At 47.8% G+C, this 22149-nt stretch overlaps 1 protein-coding gene across 2 annotated transcripts; it reads right to left on the bottom strand.

The window, feature by feature from the left end:
* Nucleotides 1-7603: 7603 nt before the first annotated feature.
* CIB3 (calcium and integrin binding family member 3) lies at nt 7604-16835 on the bottom strand. 2 transcript variants are annotated; one of them, XM_060233161.1, is made up of 6 exons: nt 16747-16835; nt 16398-16432; nt 11679-11790; nt 9035-9182; nt 8122-8317; nt 7604-7662 (listed from the first exon to the last, which is right to left on the bottom strand). In XM_060233161.1, exons 1-6 carry the CDS (start codon nt 16795-16797, stop codon nt 7641-7643), a joined length of 564 nt encoding a protein of 187 aa, XP_060089144.1. In that variant the 5' UTR covers nt 16798-16835; the 3' UTR covers nt 7604-7640. The 2 variants fall into 2 exon arrangements, with proteins under 2 accessions (XP_060089144.1, XP_060089145.1); XM_060233162.1 differs by lacking the exons at nt 11679-11790; nt 16398-16432.
* Nucleotides 16836-22149: the final 5314 nt, after the last annotated feature.

Genomic DNA, 22149 nt, shown 5'->3' with positions numbered 1-22149 from the left:
TGAGCAGAGCCAATCACTATCCCTCAACAGCACTCCCACCTACCCAGTGAAGGAAGACCCAGCAATCTTCACACCCCAGCAGAGGAGCATAGCCCAAAAGATCCCCCCTCCCTCACCCAGAGGGGAAGGGGATCAGTACAGCAGACAGGATTTCCACTCCTTCCCCATCAAGGGCCAGACCACCCCCCTAATGCTTCTGCTCAAGACATACCCCGCTCCCCCCCGAAAAGTATACATAGAAAGACCAAAAGACGGGGGTCAGCTTGGAACCCATAAGGCCACATCCAAGATCAGCATCCTGACCATGGAACCAAGAGGACAGGCTCCAAGGGGCATGCCAGCAGGCACAAGGCACCCCACTGCAGATCTGACATCACCACCAACCCCGTAGGCCCAGGCAGAGAGCATGGCACAGAGTGGCAGCCTCAGAGCTGACGTTTTGCTCCTGCAGGCCACAAAGTGGGTGGGGGGGGAGCTGTTTGATTATCTGATGCCAGCAGTGATGTGGAAAAGTGTGATTCCAGAGCTCTCTCCATGACAGAGCAAAGTCAGAGCTCTCAGCCCCACCTACCTCACAGGATGTCTGTTGTGGGGAGGGGAAGGGAAAGGCAATTGCAAGCTGCTCTGAGACTCCTTCGGGTAGTGAAGGGCGGGGTATAAATCCAACCTTCTCCTCCTCCTCTTCTTCTTCTTCTTCTTCTTCTTCTTCTTCTTCTTCTTCTTCTTCTTCTTCTTCTTCTTCTTCTTCTTCTTCTTCTTCTTCTTCTTCTTCTTCTTCTTCTTCTTCTTCTTCTTCATCTTTGTCTATTATATGGCATTTGTTTCCACTCTCCAGTATAGGAGAAGGTGCTGGCAATTGGGGATTCCCTACTCAGAGAGCCAGAACCCAAAGTTTGCTGGCCGGATTCGTTGTCTCGAGAGGCAGGGCTTTTTTCTTTTCTTTTCTTTTCTTTTGAGCAGGAACACAGTTCCAGCTGGCTTGGTGTCAGGGGGTGTGGCCTAATATGCAAATAAGTTCCTGCTGGGCTTTTGCTACAAAAAAAGAAGCCCTGTTGAGAGGTATGCTGCCTACTGCGTGCGCACATTGAGGACATGACTGAACGGGTAGGAAGACGCATCAGGCCCACAGATTATTATCCTTCCTTGCACATCCAGGTGGAAACAAATACTACTGCCTGGCACAGCCTTGAACGTATTAAAGGAGACAATGTGGCTCTGGGTCAGAAGGTGAAGGGCCTAGGAGTGCAGGTTGTGTTTTCATCAGTTCTTCCTTTTGAAGGCTGTAGTTTAGGAAGGGAAAGAAGAATACTGCAAATAAATGACTGGCTATGTAGATGGTGTTTGAACTCTTTGGATCATGGCTTATGCTTTTGAGATCAAGCTTCTATTGGGAGATGGTTTGCACCTCATGAGGGTACGACAGAAAGTGCTATGAGAAGGAAAAATGGGAAGAGCCTAAAGAAGCCAAGAGGGCTCCAGAAACAGCTTTGCAAGGACTAGATAGATATTTATTTTAAAAGACTCCTTTAGGAAATGGAAGGAGAGCCTTATAACTGCACCATCACTCACTTGCACATCTTCTAACATTGTATATGTCGTTAAATACCAACAATGCCCTTCAGTTCTCTACAAAGGCAAACAGGTCAAACCCTCCGCCAAAGGATAAATGGACACAAATCTGACAGGAAGCACGAGACTGAGAAACCTGCGCGGAACACCACAGCCTCCTTCCAGGGTGACCTCAAAGTAGCTGTTTTATTGCAATGGAACTTCGCGAATAGAGTAGAAAAGGAAACTGCTGATTTTTAAGTCATTACAACACTTGGAACAATGGAATCCCCAGGACTTGAAAGGGATTGGTTTCTTATCTTACTACATATGCTAACCTGATCAATTTACTTACATCCATATTCTCACCAAGAAGGGCTATACATCCTCTTTATTTTATGTTATTTATTGATTGGAATAGTAATTGTAACGTAATGAATAATAGAATATGCAGAGGCCAGAGGAGATATGTACTGCACAGCCAGACACCCCACCTCCAAGAAAGTGGTGCTGTTAAGTTACCTGCATGCTTGAGAAGCGATGGAGGAAGCATAATGGCAGGGTCCCCGTTAATTACTCTCAGCACTCCACAATTTAGAAGGTTGCATCTGCTCATCTGTCTCCAATTTAGATGTATTCATTTCTTTCGCTATGTTTTCCCTTGGAATTATACACAAACAGTGACTGTATAAACTAAGCTTGTTGTTCCAGTTTGGTACTTGCATCTGTTATACATCTTTTATTATTATGGTTATGCTAATTTGCTGCTCATCCTTGAGACGTATGTATGGACTCATAACTTCCATCTCATTGGAACAAAATTTGAGTCCACTAGCACCTTGAAGACCAACAAAGTTTTATTTTAAGTATAAACTTTCATGTGCACACACACACACTTCATTTCAGATACACTGAACAAGTGTGCATGCACATGAAATTGTATACTTTGAATAAAACTTTGTTGGTCTTCAAGGTGCCTGACACAATTTTTCCCCTGTTGCTTCAGACCAACATGGCTACCTGCCTAAATCTTTCCATTTCACTGTATCCGAAGAAGTGTGCAATGCACACAAGAGCTTATACCTCGAATTAAACTTTTTTGGTTTTAAAGGTGCAGCTTTAGTTGAACTTTCTTTTGCTGCTTCAGACTCAATCAGCAACCCACCTGAAGGCAAAAGAATAATAGAATCATAGACTCATAGACTCATAGAGTTGGAAGGGACCTCCAGGGTCATCTAGTCCAACCCCCTGCACAATGCAGGAAACTCACAAACACCTCCCCCTAAATTCACAGGATCCTCATTGCTGTCAGATGGCCATCTAGCCTCTGTTGAAAAACCTCCAAGGAAGGAGAGCCTACCACCTCCTGAGGAGGAAGCCTGTTAGAATCATAGAAGAGTTGGAAGGGACCTCCAGAGCCATCTAGTCCAACCCCCTGCACAATGCAGGAAACTCACAAACACCTCCCCCTAAATTCACAGGATCTTCATTGCTGTCAGATGGCCATCTAGCCTCTGTTTTAAAACCTCCAAGGAAGGAGAGCCCACCACCTCCCGAGGAGGAAGCCTGTTAGAATCATAGAAGAGTTAGAAGGGACCTCCAGAGCCATCTAGTCCAACCCCCTGCACAATGCAGGAAACTCACAAAGACCTCCCCCTAAATTCACAGGATCCTCATTGCTGTCAGGTGGCCATCTAGCCTCTGTTGAAGAACTTCCAAGGAAGGAGAGCCCACCACCTCCCAAAGAGGAAGCCTATTCCACTGAGGAACCACTCTAACCAGGGCCGGTGCATGGGAGTAGGCCAAGTAGATGGCTGCCTCAGGCACCACTTGGCCTAGGGGCACCATGAGGCTCCCCCTCTCCCCGCACCTGCCACCTGCTGCCTCCTTGCGCCTGCCACCACCTGCTGCCTCCTCACACTCGAAGACGCTTCTCATCAGCGCTCAGGCTGGCCGGCTTGCTCCCTTTGAAGCAGGGGGGCCTGGGCTGAGCATTCGCCTGTAGCATGCACAGCCTGATGATGTCTCTTCTGGGCCTTGCGCATGAAGCACATGCAGCAATAGACTGGGGGGGAATGGGGAAAGGGGCCTCAGCCTAGGGGCACCAGAACCCCTAGTGCTGGGCCTGGCTCTAACCGTCAGGAAGTCCTTCCTAATGTTGAGCCAGAAACCTTTTTGATTTAATTTCAACCCATTGGTTTTGGTCCGACCTTCCAAGGCCACAGAAAACAATTCCACACCATCCTCTATAGGACAGCCTTGAAGATAGTGATCCTATCACCTCTCAGCCGCCTCTTCTCCAGGCTAAACATGCCCAACTCCTTCAATCTTTCCTTATAGGATGGTCTCCAGGCCCCTCACAATCTTTGTTGCCCTCCTCTGGACCCGTTCCAGTTTGTCTACATCCTTCTTAAAATGTGATGCCCAAAACTGAACACAATACTCCAGGTGAGGTCTTACCAGAGCAGAGTAAAGAGATACCATCACTTCACATGATCTGGAGACTATACTTCTCTTATTTCAACTCTTTTCTGTTATTTCAATCCAATATTGCATTTGCCTTTTCAGCCACTGCAACACACTGTTGACTCATGTTCAGCGTATGGTCCACTAAGACCCCTACATCCTTTTACATATGCTACTGCCCAGACAAGTCTCCCCGAACTTATAACTATGCATGGGATTTTTTTTTCTGCTATATATGTGATTGGTAATGTGTCTAATATATGGAGTTATTGCCTGGCTTATTGGAGCCTGTAGGACCGAGCTTGGGGACTCAGGAACAATGGGCAGGAGGATCCAAATCCCTGCTGCCCTGCTCCAATTCCTGCTGGTTTGAATGGTCCAATAGGACGCTCGCACGGGAACCTGGAATGTATATATAGTTGGCTTGTTGGCCCAGTAGTTAGTCTCTGAGTGCAGCACTATATGATGCTGTATTGAATATAGAGCTATGTTCACTACCACCTCGCCTCTTCATTGTGTGGAATCCATTATATTAGACTTTCCTAAATGCAGAACTTTACATTTATCCCTCTTCAAATTCATTTTATTGGTTTTAGCCCAGTTTTCCAGCCTGTCAAGATCATCGTGTATCCTGTCTTCTACTGTATTTGCAACCTCTCCCAATTTACTGTCATCTACAAAGTTAATAAGCATTCTCTCTATTCCTTCATCTAAATCATTTATAAAGATGTTGAACAAAACAGGTCCCAGGCAGATCCTTGAGGCACTCCACTTGTCACTCCTCTCCAAGAGGATGAGGAACCATTCACAAGCACTCTTTGGGCACGATCAGTCAACCAGTTACAGATCCACCTAACGCTAACAGGATCCAAACCACATTTTACCAACTTGTCAACAAGGATAATATGTGGAACCTTATCAAAAGCCTTACTGAAATCAAGATAAAGTATATCTACAGCATTCCCCTGATCAAGCAAAGTAGTCACTTTCTCAAAAAAAGAGATCAGGTTAGTCCGATCTGACTTGTTCTTGAGAAACACATGCTGGCTCTTAGTAATCACAGTCATCCTTTCTAACAGCACAATCCTAAGGAGGGGGGCTGAAAGTGCTCTGGAGGCCCCAAATCCCTTAGGGAGCGGTGTGATTGCCTCACCCTTGCTCCTCAGGCTGACGAGCCCCCTCCCCAGCACCCAATCACAGTCCCCCCTCCTAGAAATACTTCCATTCTGGCATCGCACAACTCAGTTGTTAGGGACAGATTCGCATGGCAGGAAGATCTGCCGGTGAGCTCCCTGCCATACGGACTTAGCGTGAGGGACAGGCAGGCACGTTGGTGACGGGTTTTGCACCGCACGGTTGCTTTGACAGTATCTTTGACTTGCGAGGGGGAGAGTGAGGTCTCTCCCCTGGGGCTAACTGCACTTGTTTCCAGGTCTCCACAGGTTCCGGGTTCCCAGAGGCTCTGCATGCAAGGACTGTTTCCCATGGTTGGGTAAATTGCACTGTGTCCCCCCACTGTCCTCCCCCTTCCCTCGCTCTTGACCACTTGGTGTGCGAGTGTCTCTGGCACTTGAACCAGGTAGTCGGCTCCGGCAGGGGGACTTTGCTGGCCCCGCTCCTCAGTGCTGCTGCCTGCGCCCTTCCCTTGGTCTGCCCTTTGCCACGTTCCCAACCTCTGGCAGGGCACGGGAGGTGTGTGTGGCAGCTGCCCCGATGCAGGGAGGTGCGTTAAGAGAGCACCTGGCTGAAACGCAGCCTCCTCTACCAGCTGGTGCCCCTGGAGGTGCTCATGATCTCTGTCTCCGTTTTTGCAGGTGGGAATCCAACAGAGGCTTCCGCATGTGTTGCTGCACCCCCACCACTCCCTCAGCTGTTTCTGGACGCCGCTCGGAATGGAGCCCCACACACAGCGAGACTGCCCAGCATGCACCAGGGAGACTGTTGCACTCTGTTCTGGAAAAATAATGTCTGAGCTGTGCCCTCTGTTGTCTCTCCTGCTTGGCATCTGCTGCACATTCCCTGAGCAACCCCCCCCCCCCCCCACTCTGTCAGTGGCCTCTCCGAGGGAATTCCTGGGAGGGTGGGCAGACTTGGTTCTTGGGGGGAGAGTGGGCTATGAGTCACCATGCTGCCCCCGCATGGCTGGATAGGGGAGGGGGGTGCCACCCCTCAGCCTGCCTGGGCTGACAGCCTACCTGACCCCACAGGGCTGTTGTGCGCAGGGCACAAAGGAGAGGTTGATGAATTCGACTCTGAGTTCTGAGGCCACCAAGCCACGCTTCTCGTGCCCAGCCTCACTCCTGTTCCCTCCCCATGTTGGTGGGATGTCTTTCCTTTGACTGTGATGGTCTGCCCATCATTGGCTCTGTTCTCCATTGGGGGGCGGATTGGGTATGGCTATCAGCCTCTCTGGGGCCGCCTCTTCCCATCCTTGACTGTCATGAGCCGTGGTGCATGCGCCAGGACTGGCCAATGGGGGGGTGGGCTGGCCCCCCCTCCACCTCCCTTGTGCCTATGCCAGTGGCATTGGCATGGCAACCATCTTCCTCATGGCAAGCTACGCCTCTCCCCTCCCCACGCTCCAGTGTGCCAAAGTCCTCAGGAAGTCTACTATTGGTGTGGCAGTTACGCCATGGCCGGCCACCACTTATGTCTGGATTGGGCTGTGGATGTCCTAGGACTGACTGATGATTTTTTCTAAAACTTTTCCAGGTATAGATGTCAAGCTGATGGGTTGGTAGTTACCCGGATCCTCCTTTTCCCCCTTCTTGAAGATGGGGCAACATTTGCCTGCCTTCAGTCTTCTGGCACCTCTCCTGTTCTCCAAGAATTCTCAAAAATAATGGCCAGAGGCCTAGAAATTACATCTGCAAGCTCTTTTAGTCCCCTGTGCAAGCACCAGTCGTTTCTGACTCTGGGGTGATGTTGCTTTCCCAATGTTTTCACGGCAGACTTTTTATGGGGTGGTTTGCCATTGCCTTCCCCAGTCATCTACACTTTCCTCCCAGCAAGCTGGGGACTCATTTTACCAACTTCAGAAGGATGAAAGGCTGAGTCAACCTCAACCCATTAGACAGGTTTTAAAAGAAGTTAGCTTTTAAAACCTGTCTAATGCTTGGAAATCTGTGAACCCTCCAATCACAATGATTTTAGAACTGTTTGCAGACTGGAGTCTCTTTTCTGAGCTCCACATAAGATTGCCTCCTGATTTAGCAAAAAAACCCCAAACATTGTAATTCTTTTAATCTTAATCTTTTATTGTTGAGTGTACTGTGCTGCCTGATTTAATTTTTATATTTTGTAACCTGCCTTGCATTTCAGCGGGAAAGGTGGGCTATAAATATGGCAATTAAAATAAATTTATTGTATCAGGTTTGAGAGGGAGGGAGAGAGGCCTGTATCGGCAGCGTCCCCTAATTCACCTTCCCAGCAAGAAAGAACACAAAGGTGTGGTGTCCCCTCATCCTTTGGGAAGCCTTCCAGAGACCAAACATTTCACCTCCACCAGCAGCTGAACTTCCTGAAGCTTTGGATTAAGACAGACTCCAAACATCAACAGGTCCAATTCACTTGTGCCGGAAGGAGTGGGGGTGGGGTGGGTCCCATTATCTTCATAACCCCCCTTTTCAGATTCTAATATGGAAAGTGCTGTTAAAAAACAAAACAATACACATCTGTGCCCCATTAACAGACGAGTAACTGGTAAGAATGGTATGGGGAAGGCAAATTAAGATTTTTTTTTTTTTTAAAAAAGAAGACATCTGGTGGAAGCTGAACTCAAGGAATCCAGCTGCTGCAGCTTAGGCAGAATGTCCTTGTCATAGGCAGAAGGGCCCTCAGTGTGTGTTGTGGAGGGTGAGGAGGCTGTGCTCCATGCCAGGAGGGGGAGGGGCAACTTCCTCGTGCCCAGCAGTGCCATTCCTTGTTAGTAGGCAGGATGGGTGCGAGAGAAAACATCTGCTGCAGTGCCTTCTCAGTGGGGTTTCATCTTATGTGGGTTTTAAGAGTGGCTTAACTTGTTAAAGGGGGGGGGGTCTTCCCCAGCTCCAGTCAGCCTGGGCCCATCAATGGAAGGTGCGGCCAAGAGGCCAAGATGGTTTCTGTTACCTGAGGAAGTCAGGGGCTCGCACAATCATGTGCTGGAAGTCCTCTAAGGACAGCTTCCCATCGTTGTCCATGTCTGCCTCATCAATCACCTTGTTACACACCAGGTTCACCTCCTCTGGCGTCAGTTCCTTGCGGGTCAGCTTGTTAACAGTCTTCTCCAAGTCGGACTTGCAGATGTAGTCATCATTGTTAAAGTCTGTTGGAAAGAAGCCAGTGACAAGTCCTTCTTCAGCTGTGTGAGCTTTCCTCTCTTGCTCCTTCCTCATGAGTCCAACCCAAGCTGAGCTCTGACTCTCTCGCAGAACCAGCCCTGTGTGGACCTTGGCGATGGAGGCTGGGAACGCCAGCAGAACAGCAGCACTTGGATTGCCCTTGGGCCCTGCCCGTCCTGCATTCTGCTGGGAGCCTGGCCAGTTGGTGGCCAATCAGCCCTTCTTGCAGAAAACACTCAGAATCTCTTGTCTCTAGGAACACTTTTGCCCTGTCTCTGTGGCCTCCAAGCTGTCTCTGTTCCTTGAGTGGCTGCGTCATCGCTGTGCTGGCTGGGTGTTTGCCTCTGTGCCTATAGGGATGACATGAAAGCCCTGCTGGAGGGGGGGAGGCAGGCAGCTCCACCATCTCTGCTAGTCCCCTTTCCTCAAGGGACCCATTGTATCAACCTGGGATTCCCACCGCAGTCTGCAGTCCTTGCTGGTTGCTGGCCACTGGCCCACAAAACAGGATATCACACACACACCACCCGGTGATGCCCTGGGTGTCACTGCAGGTAAAGTCAGTGGGGGGGGGGGCTCTGATTAGACACTTGGCTGCCAGTCTGAGGAGGTGACACACAGCCTTTGTTACTTTATTTATGACGTTTCTCCCCACCAACACCACCACCACCACAGCACTGAGAGATCCTCAGGCCACTCACCATATATTTTGAAGGCATAGTAAGCCTTGAGGTCTCGGGGCGCCATTTCACTCATCACAGAGAACATGTCCAGGAAATCGTCTAAGGTCATGTTGCCCTCCCCATCCTCAGAGAACACCTCAGCAATCCGTTGCCGGAAGGGGTTGTCCTGGGGAGATAGGGATGGTCAGTCTGGAGAGGGAGTGAACTCTATCCGTTCCTCTCAGCCTCCAGGCATCCTTCTTGTCCCATCTGTCTCTCTAGGAAGCATCTTCCACAGCAATCAAAAGAGCAAGATTCAAGTCAAGTTGCACTTGAGACCAACAAAATTTTTGGCATAAGAGCTTTTGCTAATCATAGAATCAGAGTTTGAAGGTACCTCCAAGGTCATCTTGTCCGACCCCCTGCATAGTGCAGGAAATTCACAAATACCTCCCCCCACCCCCAGTGACATCTGCTCCACACCCAGAAGGTGACAAAAAAACCAAACCCTCCAGGATCCCTGGCAAAATTGGTCTGGAGAAAAATTGCTATCCAACCCCAAAGTGCCAAACGACATTTCCCTGGGCATGTAAGAAAGGGCCACAAGAACTAAGCACTGGGGCAACCTTCCCTGCCCTCCTTCTCATGAGCTGCCTAATTCACAGAATCAGCATTGCTGTCAGATGGCCATCTAGCCTCTGTTTACAAACCAACTCCTGAGGAGGCCTGTTCCACTGAGGAACCACTCTAACTGTCAGAAAGTTCTTCCTAATGTTGAGCCGAAAACTCTCTTGGTTTAATGTCAACCTGTTGATTCTGATCTGACCTCCTGGGGCAACAGAAAATAACTCTGCACCATCCTCTATATTGACAGCTTTCATGTACTTGAAGATGGTGATCATATCACCTCTCAGTCATCTCCTCTTCAGGCTTAACATACTCAGCTCCTTCAACCTTTCTTCATAGGACTTCGGTTCCAGACCCTCACCATCTTCGTTGCCCTCCTCTGGGCCCATTCAAGCTTGTCTATATCCTTCTTAAAATGTGGTGCCCATAACTGAACACAATGCTCTCTAGGTGAGGTCTAACCAGCTCAGAGAAAAGTGATATCATCTCTTTGTGTGATCTGGACACTAGACTTCTGTTGACACATTTGTCTTCTTAGCTACCACATCACACTGCTGTTCACTGCACAGTTCACTAAGACCCTTAGATCCTCTTCACACATACTACTACCAAGGCAAGTTTCCCCCATCCTATAATGATGCATTGGATTTTTTTCTACCTAAATGCAGAACTTTATACTTATCTCCATTAAATTTCATTTCATTCCAGTTTGGTGTAGTGGTGAAGTGTGCGGACTCTTACCTGGGAGAACCGGGTTTGATTCCCCACTCCTCCACTTGCACCTGCTAGCATGGCCTTGGGTCAGCCATAGCTCTGGCAGAGGTTGTCCTTGAAAGGGCAGCTGCTGTGAGAGCTCTCTCCAGCCCCACCCACCTCACAGGGTGTCTGTTGTGGGGGAGGAAGGTAAAGGAGATTGTGAGCCGCTCTGAGACTCTTTGGAGTGGAGGGCGGGATATAAATCCAATATCTTCTTCATCTTCTTTATTGGTTTTAGACCAGTTTTCCAGCCTGTCAAGATCATCCCGCATCCCGTTTCTGTCTTCTACTGTATTTGCAACCCTTCCCAATTTAGTATCATCTGCAAATTTAATAAGCATTCCCTCCTGTTTTCTGGGTTACATCTCTGAGGATACCAGTCACAGTTGCTGGTGAAATGTCAGGTCTCACAATGCCAAGACCACGACCACACAGCCCGGAAAACCTACAACAGCCAATTACCTCTATTCCTTCATCCAACTATTCATCCAACTATCAGCATCCCCCTGATTCAGCAAGGTAGTAACTTCCTCAAAAAAGAGATAAGGTTAGTCTGACAGAACTTGTTCTTCAGAAAACCTTTTTGGGGTATCTCAAAAGCTCTTTACCCCAAATAATTTTGTTGGTCTCTTTCAGGTGCTTCTGGACTGGAACTTAGCTATTTGTCCCCAGACCAACCCAGCTAACCCTCTGAGCAATCTCCCTTATTCTTGTGCTGCAAATCAATCTCTCCTCTTCCCCTTGGGTGAGAAAATGGCTCTGGTGGAACACTTGTCTTCAGGGCCATAGCCAGAAATTTAAAGGCAGGGGTGCTTTTTAAAAATTCAGGGGGCACCTGAATTTTTGAAGTGTCCCCACCTAAAAATGTGCTCCCCATAAATTCAAATTGCTCCAGAGGTGTGGCAGAAGCCTCCGGGAGTGATTTAAAGATCTCACCAACAAGCTGGCCCCATTGTAGCTACAGGCCTGCCTGTCTTGCTGGTGGTGTAAACGCTTTCCAGATCAGCTATTTTGTTTCCACCAGCAGAAACAATTCCTTTGGCATTAATTCCTCTTGGAGCTAATGAGGATAGCTCCATGTTTGTTGTGTTGTGTCCATTCATACTGCAGGAGCAGAGCCATAGGCCCATCATAAGAACAGAAGAGAAGCCATGCAGGACTAGGCCAGTGGCCCATCTAGTCAAACACACTGTGGTCAAAGCCCAGGGGCCATCCTGTTCTAGCCCTTCCTGCCAGGTATCCACCAACATCCCCTCCCATTTCTCTTTGCCCTCCCCTCCCTCTCCTTGCTGTCCAATACCTTCAGCTCAGGCATGCTGCCGATGAGTTCATAGGGCAGCTTCACATGGGGCTTGCTGGTGTAGTCCAGGGGGACTAGCTGAGGGGCCAAATCACGGTACCTGTAAAACAACCTGCAAAGAGAGGGAAAGAGTCACCTGTCCCTTGGCATTTCCAGTTTGGTGTCATGATTAAGAGTGGCGGACTCTAATCTGGAGAACTGGGTTTGATTCCCCACTCCTCCTCCCCATGCAGTCCGCTGGGTGACCTTGGGTCAGTCAAAACTCTCTCAGAAGTTTTCTGCTGAAGAGCAGTTCTCAAAAGAGCTCTCTCAGCCTCGCCAGCTCACAGGGTGTCTGTTGTGGGGGGGGGGGGGGGGAGGAAAGGAGATTGTAAGCCACTCTGAGTGTCAGACTCTGGAAAGCTTTAGTGTTATGATATGATGCTTCACTACTATGATGTGATGCTGTGTTTAAACTGCTGTAAGCTGCTTGACCTAACCGACTCAATTTTCTAACATTTGTTACTAACCCCAAGTAGAAACCTTGCATATCAAATATATTACTAACCCTGCTGTGAGTTCCTGTCCTTGGTACTAACAAATGCAACAGTCCTTTGAAGATAAAATGCCTCAGAGGCAGCTAGAAGCTGTTCCTGTGGGAAAGGGAACCACAGCGAGATAAGAAGGACCTAACTTGTGAAATGTATCACCATATTGTGGGAATGTAGTCTTGTTTAGAAAAGCCTTTGATGTACTTCTAGTTAAAATGTCTATACTCCATAGGGAGGGCATCAGTTCCAAGTATCCATGCTCAGAGCCTTTGGATGATCAAAATAAAGCCTTAACATTGTAACCAATGGAAGTCTGCTTACTTTGAAGTTCCATCGTCTGACACTGAGACTCCAAGGGAAGGGCAGGGGATAAATCCTCCTCCTCCTCCTCCAGAGTTTGACAAACTTGTTCAGACTGGTTAGCTATAGTGACAGGAAGTGACACTGAGTGACAGGGAGAGTCTGGCCCAAGATTTTGATTGATATTTTTCCAAGAATGATCGGATGGGAATCTCTCCTGGAGGTGTTACATCCAGGCCAGAAAATGGTTTCTGCTGGTCATTGGTTAACTGAACTTGACAGCTAAATGCTGGGGGTGGGGGGAATCATATAACCACAGAGTTGGAAGGGACCTCCAGGGTCATCTAGTCCAACCCTCTGCACAATGCAGGAACCTCACAAACATCTCCCCCTAAATTCACAGGATCCTCATTGCTGTCAGATGGCCATCCAGCCTGTTTCAAAACCTCCAAGGAAGGAGAGCCCACCACCTCCCAAGGAATCCTGTTCCACTGAGGAACCACTCTAATGGTCAGGAAATTCTTCCTAATGTTGAGCCAGAAACTCTTTTGATTTAATTGCAGCCCATTGGTTCTGGTCCTACCTTCTGGGGCCACAGAAAACCAATTCCTCACCATCCTCTATAGGACAGCCCTTCAAGTACTTGAAGATGGTGATCATATCACCTCTCAGCTGTCTCCTCAGTGAACAGTTTCAGCTAGAGATATGAAGGCCCACAGGGGAAAAGCCCCCCCCCAACTTTTCCCAGTTTTTCTAATGGGAATATTGAGAAATTGGGGGCGGGGAGCACTGGAAAAAATCCCTCCTCTGAAATATGTTCTTTTAGAATGAGTGAAATGCTTCTTAAGAAAAAGGTTTTCATATTCCAAATGTACATCAATGAAAAATTGAAAAATGTTAGGGAACAGTAAAAAAAAACTTCTGGGATCTTTTTCCCCTTTGGGAATGAGTGAAAAGACAGATGGTTTTATTCAAGATGTATAGCACGATTTTTAAAATATAAGGCAATCTATAGCAGAGGTGTTGAACTCGTTTTTACAAGGACTGGATCTGACCTAAATGGCAGTTTGTCAGGCTGGGCCATGCAGTTAGCAGCAGTCTCCAGTTGATGCGACTCCTCCACCCATGATCTCCAGCATTCTGGACGCATATCGGTGCTGGGCAGGGGTCGTTTTGTAGAAAAATAGATGGTGGAGCTCATTGCCATATGCCCCCCCCCCCACCAGCCAAAAGCAACCTGACCCAGGAGAGAGCCCCGGGCAAGCAGGCCTCGCTCCCCTGGGGCTCTCCTTGTCTGCTCCCCCCGTCAAAAGGCCAGCAAGCTACCCGTCAGCCAACATCACATAAGAAGTGGAGAAAGGGTGGCGTGGGCTTCTCCAGGGGTTAATGAGGGTGTTGGGGGTGTGGCAAATCCCCTGGTGGCTGGCTGGCTGCCTGCTCTCCTGATCCAGGGATTGTTATGTAGTTGCACCTCCTATTCAATGGACAAGGTAGGTAGGTGGGGATGAGGAGGGGGGCCATCAGAAAGGTTCAGGAGCTGTGCTCCTGTGAGCTCCTGCTGAATTCAAGGCCTGGTGCGGGGCTTTTCTCTCTCACCCAGGCGGTTGCACCCAGCCTGGCTAGCTGCTCTGTTCACATGCTTTTAAAAGTGGGCATGTTTGGCAAGCCAGCCAGCAGCTTTCCACAGGCACTTGTGCCCTTGGGCACCTTCCCTGGGCTGCCCAAGTGGGAAGCCATTCCACTGGGTTGAGGGAGGTAGGGGTCAAAGAGATTCTGCCTGCCACACATGAACAGCTAGCTGTCTTTCCACCAGCCCAGGTAGGAGCCTAACACGTTCCGGCCAGAGGAGGAGGCAATGGCAGACAGTGGGGTACCTTGGCCAAGGGCAGCAAAAGGACAGGCTCGGGGACACAGTAACCTTCCTCACCCCTTAGGGTTGCCAACTCTGGGCTAGGAAGACCCTGGGGAGGTGCGACATTTGAGAATGGGAGGGACCTCCGCAGGGAGTACAATGCCCTAAATAGGCCCTTCTAATCCACATTTGGTCTGGTTCCTGCCCCCCAGTTGCTTGTGAGCCAGGCAAGAGACTTGGGCAGTCTGGTTCTGGCTTTCCAGCCATATGTTTAACATGTCTGATCTATAGCATTAGAGAAATTTTACATCCATATTTTCAATGAAGACAAGAAGGCTTAGCAAGCAGCAATGAAAGATTTGTCAACAGTACTACTGTAACAACTACATAGTACAGATGGACTATACAGGGATGTTTTTTGCCATCTTCTGAGCAGGTGTCACTCGGTATATGGGTGAGTGTGTGTAGGGGAGATATTTGTGAATTTCATGCATTGTGCTGGGGGTTGGGCTAGATGACCCTGGAGGTCCCTTCCAACTCTAGGATTCTATTTCTTCCCCAGTGAATGTGTAGATAAGAGGACAGTGTAAGGTGCAAGTCTGATCATTCAAAAGTAAACTCTGGATGGAGCAAGGACCCAGGACTCCTGAAATGTCACCCCTCCCTCCCTCCCTCTAATAAGCTCACCCTTCTCTGTAGCATCCTAGCAGTTGAGGATCATGTTCAGTCTATGCACATGGGACTATATAGGACTGAGCAGCCCAACTGCCTCCCTGCTCTGCCAGCTTTAATACCAGGTAGTGTGTGTGTGTGGGGGGGGTGTTATGCATGAAACAACCTGGGGTCAGGATGGGGGCTTTGGGCTGGGCTGTGGGGGGAGGTAGCTGCTTGCTTTTCTCATAGATCCAATGCCTGTTCACAGCTGTCATCAGTGGAAGCAGAAGGGAACAAAGAGGGAGAAGTTTCAAAAGGATTCCTTATCAATAATAGATGTCTTATTCATGATACAATTATGTGCTTGGACTCTGTTCCAGGCATGAAAAATGCACCCATACTTAAGTTTCACCCCATTTGTGCATCATGCTGCAAATCAAAAATGGTAAAAGGGAGACAAACCTGGCAGGGTTCTCCTGCCCCACTGTCCTCTTCCTGACCCAATCTCTGCAGGGGCTTTATCCCATGAATTCCTCAGGAGGAGCTGGGCAGTAGGGCAGGAAGGACCGCTGGATCTTGGCAGCTTTGGTTTTGCCTTTTGCAGGAAAGCATTTTAAACACTTTGCTTTTACTCTCTCTCTCCCTCCCTCTCTCAAAAAGTTTTGGCAATCTGTAATAGCTACGGATTCAAAAAAGAAATCAAGCTTTAAAAAAACAAACAAACCCTTTTGCTTGGACAGTACCAATTCAAAATGTGGGAGGCTGCCCTCCCTGCTGTTTAAGACATACACACTGTGTGTGTGTGTGTGTGTTAAGAGACCTCTGGTGTCTGACAGAGGGGTGCACATTGTAACCTGTCCTATGAACATCTTAAACTGGCACTATGGGATTTCCTCAGCTCCAGAATAGCAATGGTTTGAATCACCAGAATACCAAGGCAAAGAAGAATTCATGTTATGGAGTTATGTCTTTGGTGTCAGTGGAAGGCAAGAGCTCACATTCTGTAGATAAAAATGTGGAAAATAACTCTGGCCCAGCCATTCTTAATCCTTCAGCAAAGAGGAAAAGACGACAAAAACTGCAGATGTATACCCTGCCCTTCTCTCTGAATCAGAGACTCAGAGCAGCTTACAATCTCTTATATCTTCTCCCCCCATAACAGACACCCTGTGAGGTGGGTGGGGCTGAGAGGGCTCTCACAGCAGCTGCCCTTTCAAGGACAACTCCTACGATAGCTATGACTGACCCAAGGCCATTCCAGGAGCTGCAAGTGGAGGAGTGGGGAATCAATTAGGGTATAAACAATTTAATTGATCACTGTTTTTCAAAACATACATTTCAAGTGGCTGCATTTTACACATTTGTATTGAAAAGCTCCCTCACCTGAGAATTTCTTTCTTGGTGAAAAATGTTGTGTCCTGAAACAGAAGAAATCTCAAGTCAGAGATGGGTGTGCCAGGCTCACACCCCAGAGTCATCTCTGGCCCTGTAGTAGTAATCGTGGACTCCTCTCCCCTCCCCCCGCTCCCATCTCTCAAGGGCCATGGGGAGCTCTTGCAACTCCTCTCCATGTCAGAAAAGGCAGTTGTTTCTCTGCTCCCAAACAGCTGGAAAAGGGTTTCTCCCCCCCCCCTGCCCCGTCTCACCTTCTGGCTAGCCTTATCTGAGTGAACAAGACAAGTGCATGCAAGGGAGAGGCTTGGGGTGTCTGAGAGCAGAAAAGGGCTCTTACCTGATATGCATCCAGCTGCTCCAGAGTGAAGGTGGTCTGCTTGTTGCCCATGGCTCAGCCCCGGTCCTTATCCTGTGACTCTCCCTCCCCCTGAAGGCTGACTGGCTAAGGAGGTTGACTGCTGAGATTATGAAAAGTTCCAGCCACAGAGAGGCTCAAGTGTCAGCTTTCACTGAATCTGAGGGTTATAATAGAAGCATTTCTTGTGCAGCAGGGGCACAAGAGGGCAGTTCCAGCCTCACTCCCGAGACGGTCAGGTTACTCCCTGGCTTCAGTCTGCAAATTCAGGGGACTCTTTCAGGATTGCCCAAAGTCCCCTGATGGATGGACAGACGGATGGCTGCTGCAGTCTCCTCCTGCTAGTCCCCTGCTTCGTTCTTAGCATCTCCTTCCAAATGTCATAATAAACAGCTCCCAAGTAGGGGTGTGCATTCAGTTGCGCCAAACTAAATGCAGTCCAAAATAACAGCTGATTTGGCTGCATTCTGCTCCGTATACAGCCAAATCAGATTCTCTGATCTGATTCAACTGCCAGACACAGCAGTCCAGAATCCCGCCAAATCTATTCGACTGCTATTTGGCTGCCTTGTACCCTATGGGCCACTGAAGTCAAAGGCAGAAAAGGGTATAATGAATAGTGGCTGGGGGACAGAGGGTTTGAGGGAGAGGCACCAAATTCGCAGACCATCTGCAGAAGCCTGTCCCACACAGAACTGCCAAGTTTCAAAAATATTGGACTAGGGGGTCCAATTTTAGGGGCACCCAAAGAGGGTGCCCCATTCCACCATTGTTCCCAATGGGCCACTGAAGTCAATGGCAAAACCTCGGGTTTTATTTATTTATTTGTTTGTTTATTACTTCAAATTTCTATCCCATCCTCTCCACAAGTGGACTCAGGGCAGCTAACAATCAGGTCAAACATCTACAAATACAGTTTAAAAACAATAAAATACAACTAAAAACATTTTATGGTGTTGTTCAACTGCAGTAAAGACGGACTCTTCTGACAGTGAACCTATAATGATCGTAATCCATCAGCAGTGTAGGGATTTTTATCCCACCCTTCCCTCTGAAGCTGGCTCAGGGTGGCTCACAGCAATAAAACAATAACAATAAACAATTCATCAGTTCTAGTATTGTGTAATAATGTGACCTTGTGGTCACTTGTGGCACTCTACTTGTCACTCCTCTCCAAGAGGATGAGGAACCATTCACAAGCAATGGGCAGCCCAATCCAGACATACATGGCAGCTGGCCGCTCGGGTGTGGGCGGATCCTCAGTGCCGCTTGTTGGCTTCCTGACAGTATATGTCACTTTAAGGGTCCATAATACTGTAAAAAGATTATGTAACTCCCACTATACAGCTGAAACAAGAAGCATGTGAGTAACATGTGTAGCTCATTAGCTAATTGAGTACAGGGATTGGCTAATGGAAGTATAACAACAGAGGCCACACTTCTAACTCTTGTGGGTGAATATTGGAGGAGAGACGTGGAGAGGAGTTGGAGAGTGGCTTGATATTCTGTTGGACTGATTGACTATATTGGAGTGATGGACTGGTAAACGACTACTCTTCTGGACTGTGATTTTGTACCATTGAACTGGCTGGACTGAATGTGAGTGGCCTGACCATTAGACTGACTCTGACTTATGCTTTTGCCTAAACCCAAATATACTGTTTGAACTGGCTGTTGTTGAGTTTTGTCTTCACTAGAACTATAGCTGGGGCTGGGCTGATCAGAGTGCTCTACACAAAGGACTTCCTACACTCTGACATCAGTTATGGGCCGAGAGCGGTCTACGTGGGAGTAAGCTCTGTCTGTTCCAGTGTTCCCAGCGTTCTACTCGTGAGTAAGACAGCTGCAGTTTTGGGCGTGGCAATTTGTCTTTGTGCAGGTCTAATAATGGAGTCCAGCGTACAAGTCTCCGGCTTCCTGATAACAAGGCTTAACGGAGAAAACTATGGTACTTGGTCCGAGAAGGTTACCATGCTGTTGAAATACCAAGGTTTGTGGGAGTCTGTGTCTAACCCACCGGACTTAACAGCTCTGCATGCCGTTGATGATGCCAAGCTGATTGCCAAGCATCGCAGGGATGATGATAAGGCTTTTTCCCTAATTGGCTTGACCTTGGAAGATTCACAGCTAATACACATCAAGGAATCCAACAGTGCCAAAGGGTGTTGGGATGCTCTAAAAGCGTTGTATGTGCGAGAGAGTGTTGGTTCCCAGATATACCTTATGAAGAAACTCCTGGGTGCACGACTTGAGACAGGTGGAGATATGCAGACCCACCTGGAGTACATGAAACACACCTTAGCCCAGCTACAGGAAAAAGAGGTAATCTTTTCCCCACTGCAGCAGGCTTACATCATCCTCTGCTCATTAGATGAGAGCTACGATCAGTTTGTGGCTAATTTGGACATTGTGCCAAGAACTGAGCTCACAGTAGCAAATATTCTCCACCGGCTGCTGAATGAGGCCATGAGAAGGAGGGACACCGCCCAATTCCGGGAGGCTCCAGCCCATTCAACTAATGAGACTGCCCGGGAAGTCCTTAAAGGGGCAGGCAACAAGCATGATGCAGCTAAGGCATATGCTGTGAGAAGGTGTTATACATGTGGAAGCACCAAGCATTTAAAGAGGCAGTGTACTCTTAAAAAAAGCAAGCGGTCTGCTGCTACTACTCCAGGAGGTGGGTGTATAAATGTCATAATAAATGATTCCTCCTGCAGTAATCAACAGTTCTTAATTGACAGTGGTGCAACTGTGCACATAGCAAGAGATAAGAGGCTTTTTGAGACGTTCACTCCAGCACAAGGTCAGTGTGTGAAACTAGCAGACGGCATGTGCGCAAATGTAGCCGGCAGCGGATTTGTCAACGTGGCAAGTCTTGGGAAGAAGCTACCAATGCTTAATGTGCCAAGCCTCAATTATAATTTGCTTTCAGTGTCAGCTTTAACTGATCAGCACTTTAAAGTTTCTTTTACAGCTACAGACTGCAACATATGTGCAGATGGGATATCTGTCGAGGCCAAGAGACAAGGTGATTTGTATCTCCTCGAGACGGAGAGAACAGTTCAGACTGTGAGTACTAATAGACCACTCCATGATGAATGTATTCATTTGTGGCATAGGAGGCTCGGGCATATCAACTTCCAGGCAGTGAAGAAAACCTTACAGGCTGCTGGAATTACTCCGAAGCTGTGCAGATGTTTTCTGGAATGTGAAGTATGCAAGGCGGTGAAGTCGAAAGCTGCTTCTACAAAATCTCCAAGCAAGTTCCAAACACATGAAATACTTGATTTAGTGTTTCTAGACCTTATAGGCCCGTTCTCAACGAAGAGCCTGGGCGGGGCAAAATTCTGTCTATGCTTAGAAGACCACTATAGCAGGTATGGCTTCTGCTTTCTCCTCAGATCGAAGGCTGAGACATATCAAGCCATCTCTAACTGGCTACGCTTTGTGCAACGCAAGACAGGGAGGTTACCGAGGTGTTTTTTATCGGACAATGGCAAGGAATTTGTTAATGCTAAGATGGATTCAATATGCAGGAGATATGGAATTGAACAGAAAGGTACTGCACCCTACCGTCCGCAGCACAATGCTTTTTGTGAAAGAAGAAACCAGATCCTCACCAATATGGCTATGTGTCTGCTAAAAGACAGTGGTTTGCCTATGAGCTATTGGGGGGAGAGCATAATGTGTGCATCTCATGTATTAAATTTGTCTTGGTCTTCTGCAATAGGAAAGATACCTGCTGAAGTCTGGTATGGCAGGAAACCACCTATTGAGCATGTGAAAATCTTTGGAATACCAGCTTATGTCCACATTCCAAAGCAGCTGAGAAGAAAGGGTAAAGATAAAGCTGTTAAAATGTTGTTTATGGGGTATCATAATAACCATAAAGCTTACAGGTTCAGCCGTGCTGGGGAAAAGAAAATCACAACTAGCTGTTCAGCTAACTTCCTTGAACTTTCCGTAGGCTGGCAACGTGTATCCACATCTGTGATTCTGCCGACAGCTGATAAGCAGGAGCAGCAGCTCATTCCCAAGAACGGGAGGGGGAGTTCGTCGCCAAGCAACGGAGTAGTGAAGGAAGAACCATTAACCCCTACGTCTCCAGAGGTCGGTGTGCAGCAGCAGCAGAGTGCAGCACAGCAGCTTGCGTCTGAGGAGTCTGCAGAGCCGATTCTACGGAGGTCTACACCTCATCTGCCACATTGACGCCCACTCACCCAGTCTCAACAGATCCCTTTGGAGTGCCTCACAATTCTCTCTGGTTCTCACCACCCTGAACAATTTAGTGTCATCTACAAACTTGGCCACTTCACTGCTCACTCCCAACTCCAAATCATTTATGAACAAGTTAAAGGGCATGGGACCGAGTACCGAGCCCTGCGGCGCCCCACTGCTTACCGTCCTCCACTGCGAAGACTGCCCATTTATACTCACTCTCTGCTTCCTATTAATCAGCCAGTTTTTGATCCACAAGAAGACCTGTCCTTCTACTCCATGACTCTCGAGATTTCTAAGGAGCCTTTGATGAGGAACTTTATCAAAAGCTTTCTGGAAGTCAAGGTAAACAACATCTGTTGAGTCTCCTTTGTCCACATGTTTGTTCACCCCCTCAAAGAAATGTAACAGGTTAGTGAGGCAAGATCTTCCCTTGCAGAACCCATGCTGAGTCTTCCTCAATAACCCGTGTTTATCAATCTGCCTACTAATTCTGTCCTTGATAATGGTTTCCACCAACTTTCCCAGTATTGAAGTCAGACTGACTGGCATGTAATTTCCCAGATCTCCTTGTCAAGCATTGTGTATTCATTCTATATTAAAGAAGACAGATCTTAGAATTGTTACCTTTATATTATAGAATTCAGATTGTAGAGTTGTTACTAATCCAAAGTTAAAAATGTGAGCACATCAAAGTAGCAGCCCCCACCTTTCTTCTTTCACTTTTACTAACAGATGCAGGAATGTCCTCTTTGAAGATAAGACCTCCTGGGACTTGTTCCCAGGCCCAGCCAGGCCTGAACCCAGGATGTGCTAGCCGCAATATAGATAGGGAACCCAGAGTGTGAATTTCACACATAAATGTAAAATTGTTTATAGAACTTTTGATGTGCCATTTTAAAGCATGTATTCTAGTGCTACAAAGTATCAGTTCCAATCCTCAGCTTGAATGAGCTGCATGGATTATCAATAAACATAACTTTGTTTCAAAAACCAAGGACTGGTTATTTTGAAATCTCATGCTTGACACTCCTTTGGAACCCTTTTTAAAGATGGGGGTGACATTTGCTACCTTCAAGTCCTCAGGAATGGAGGCAGATTTCAATGAAAGATTACAAATTTTTGTCAGAAGATCCACAAGCTCACCTTTGAGTTCTTTCAGAACTC

The sequence above is a fragment of the Heteronotia binoei genome, chromosome 2 (assembly GCF_032191835.1).
Source record: "Heteronotia binoei isolate CCM8104 ecotype False Entrance Well chromosome 2, APGP_CSIRO_Hbin_v1, whole genome shotgun sequence".
Taxonomy (NCBI): Eukaryota; Metazoa; Chordata; class Lepidosauria; order Squamata; family Gekkonidae; genus Heteronotia; species Heteronotia binoei.
This window is presented reverse-complemented; position numbering and strand designations above follow the sequence as displayed.

Excerpts from the sequence above, each read along its gene's own strand:
- CIB3 (XM_060233161.1), bottom strand. The coding sequence starts at position 16,797 with ATGGGCAACAAGCAGACCACCTTCACTCTGGAGCAGCTGGATGCATAT. Across the intron at positions 8,318-9,034 it reads CTATGCCTTCAAAATATATG|ACTTTAACAATGATGACTAC; the intron begins GTGAGTGGCCTG and ends TCTTTCCAACAG. Across the intron at positions 7,663-8,121 it reads CGAGCCCCTGACTTCCTCAG|CACTTTCCATATTAGAATCT; the intron begins GTAACAGAAACC and ends GTTTTTTAACAG.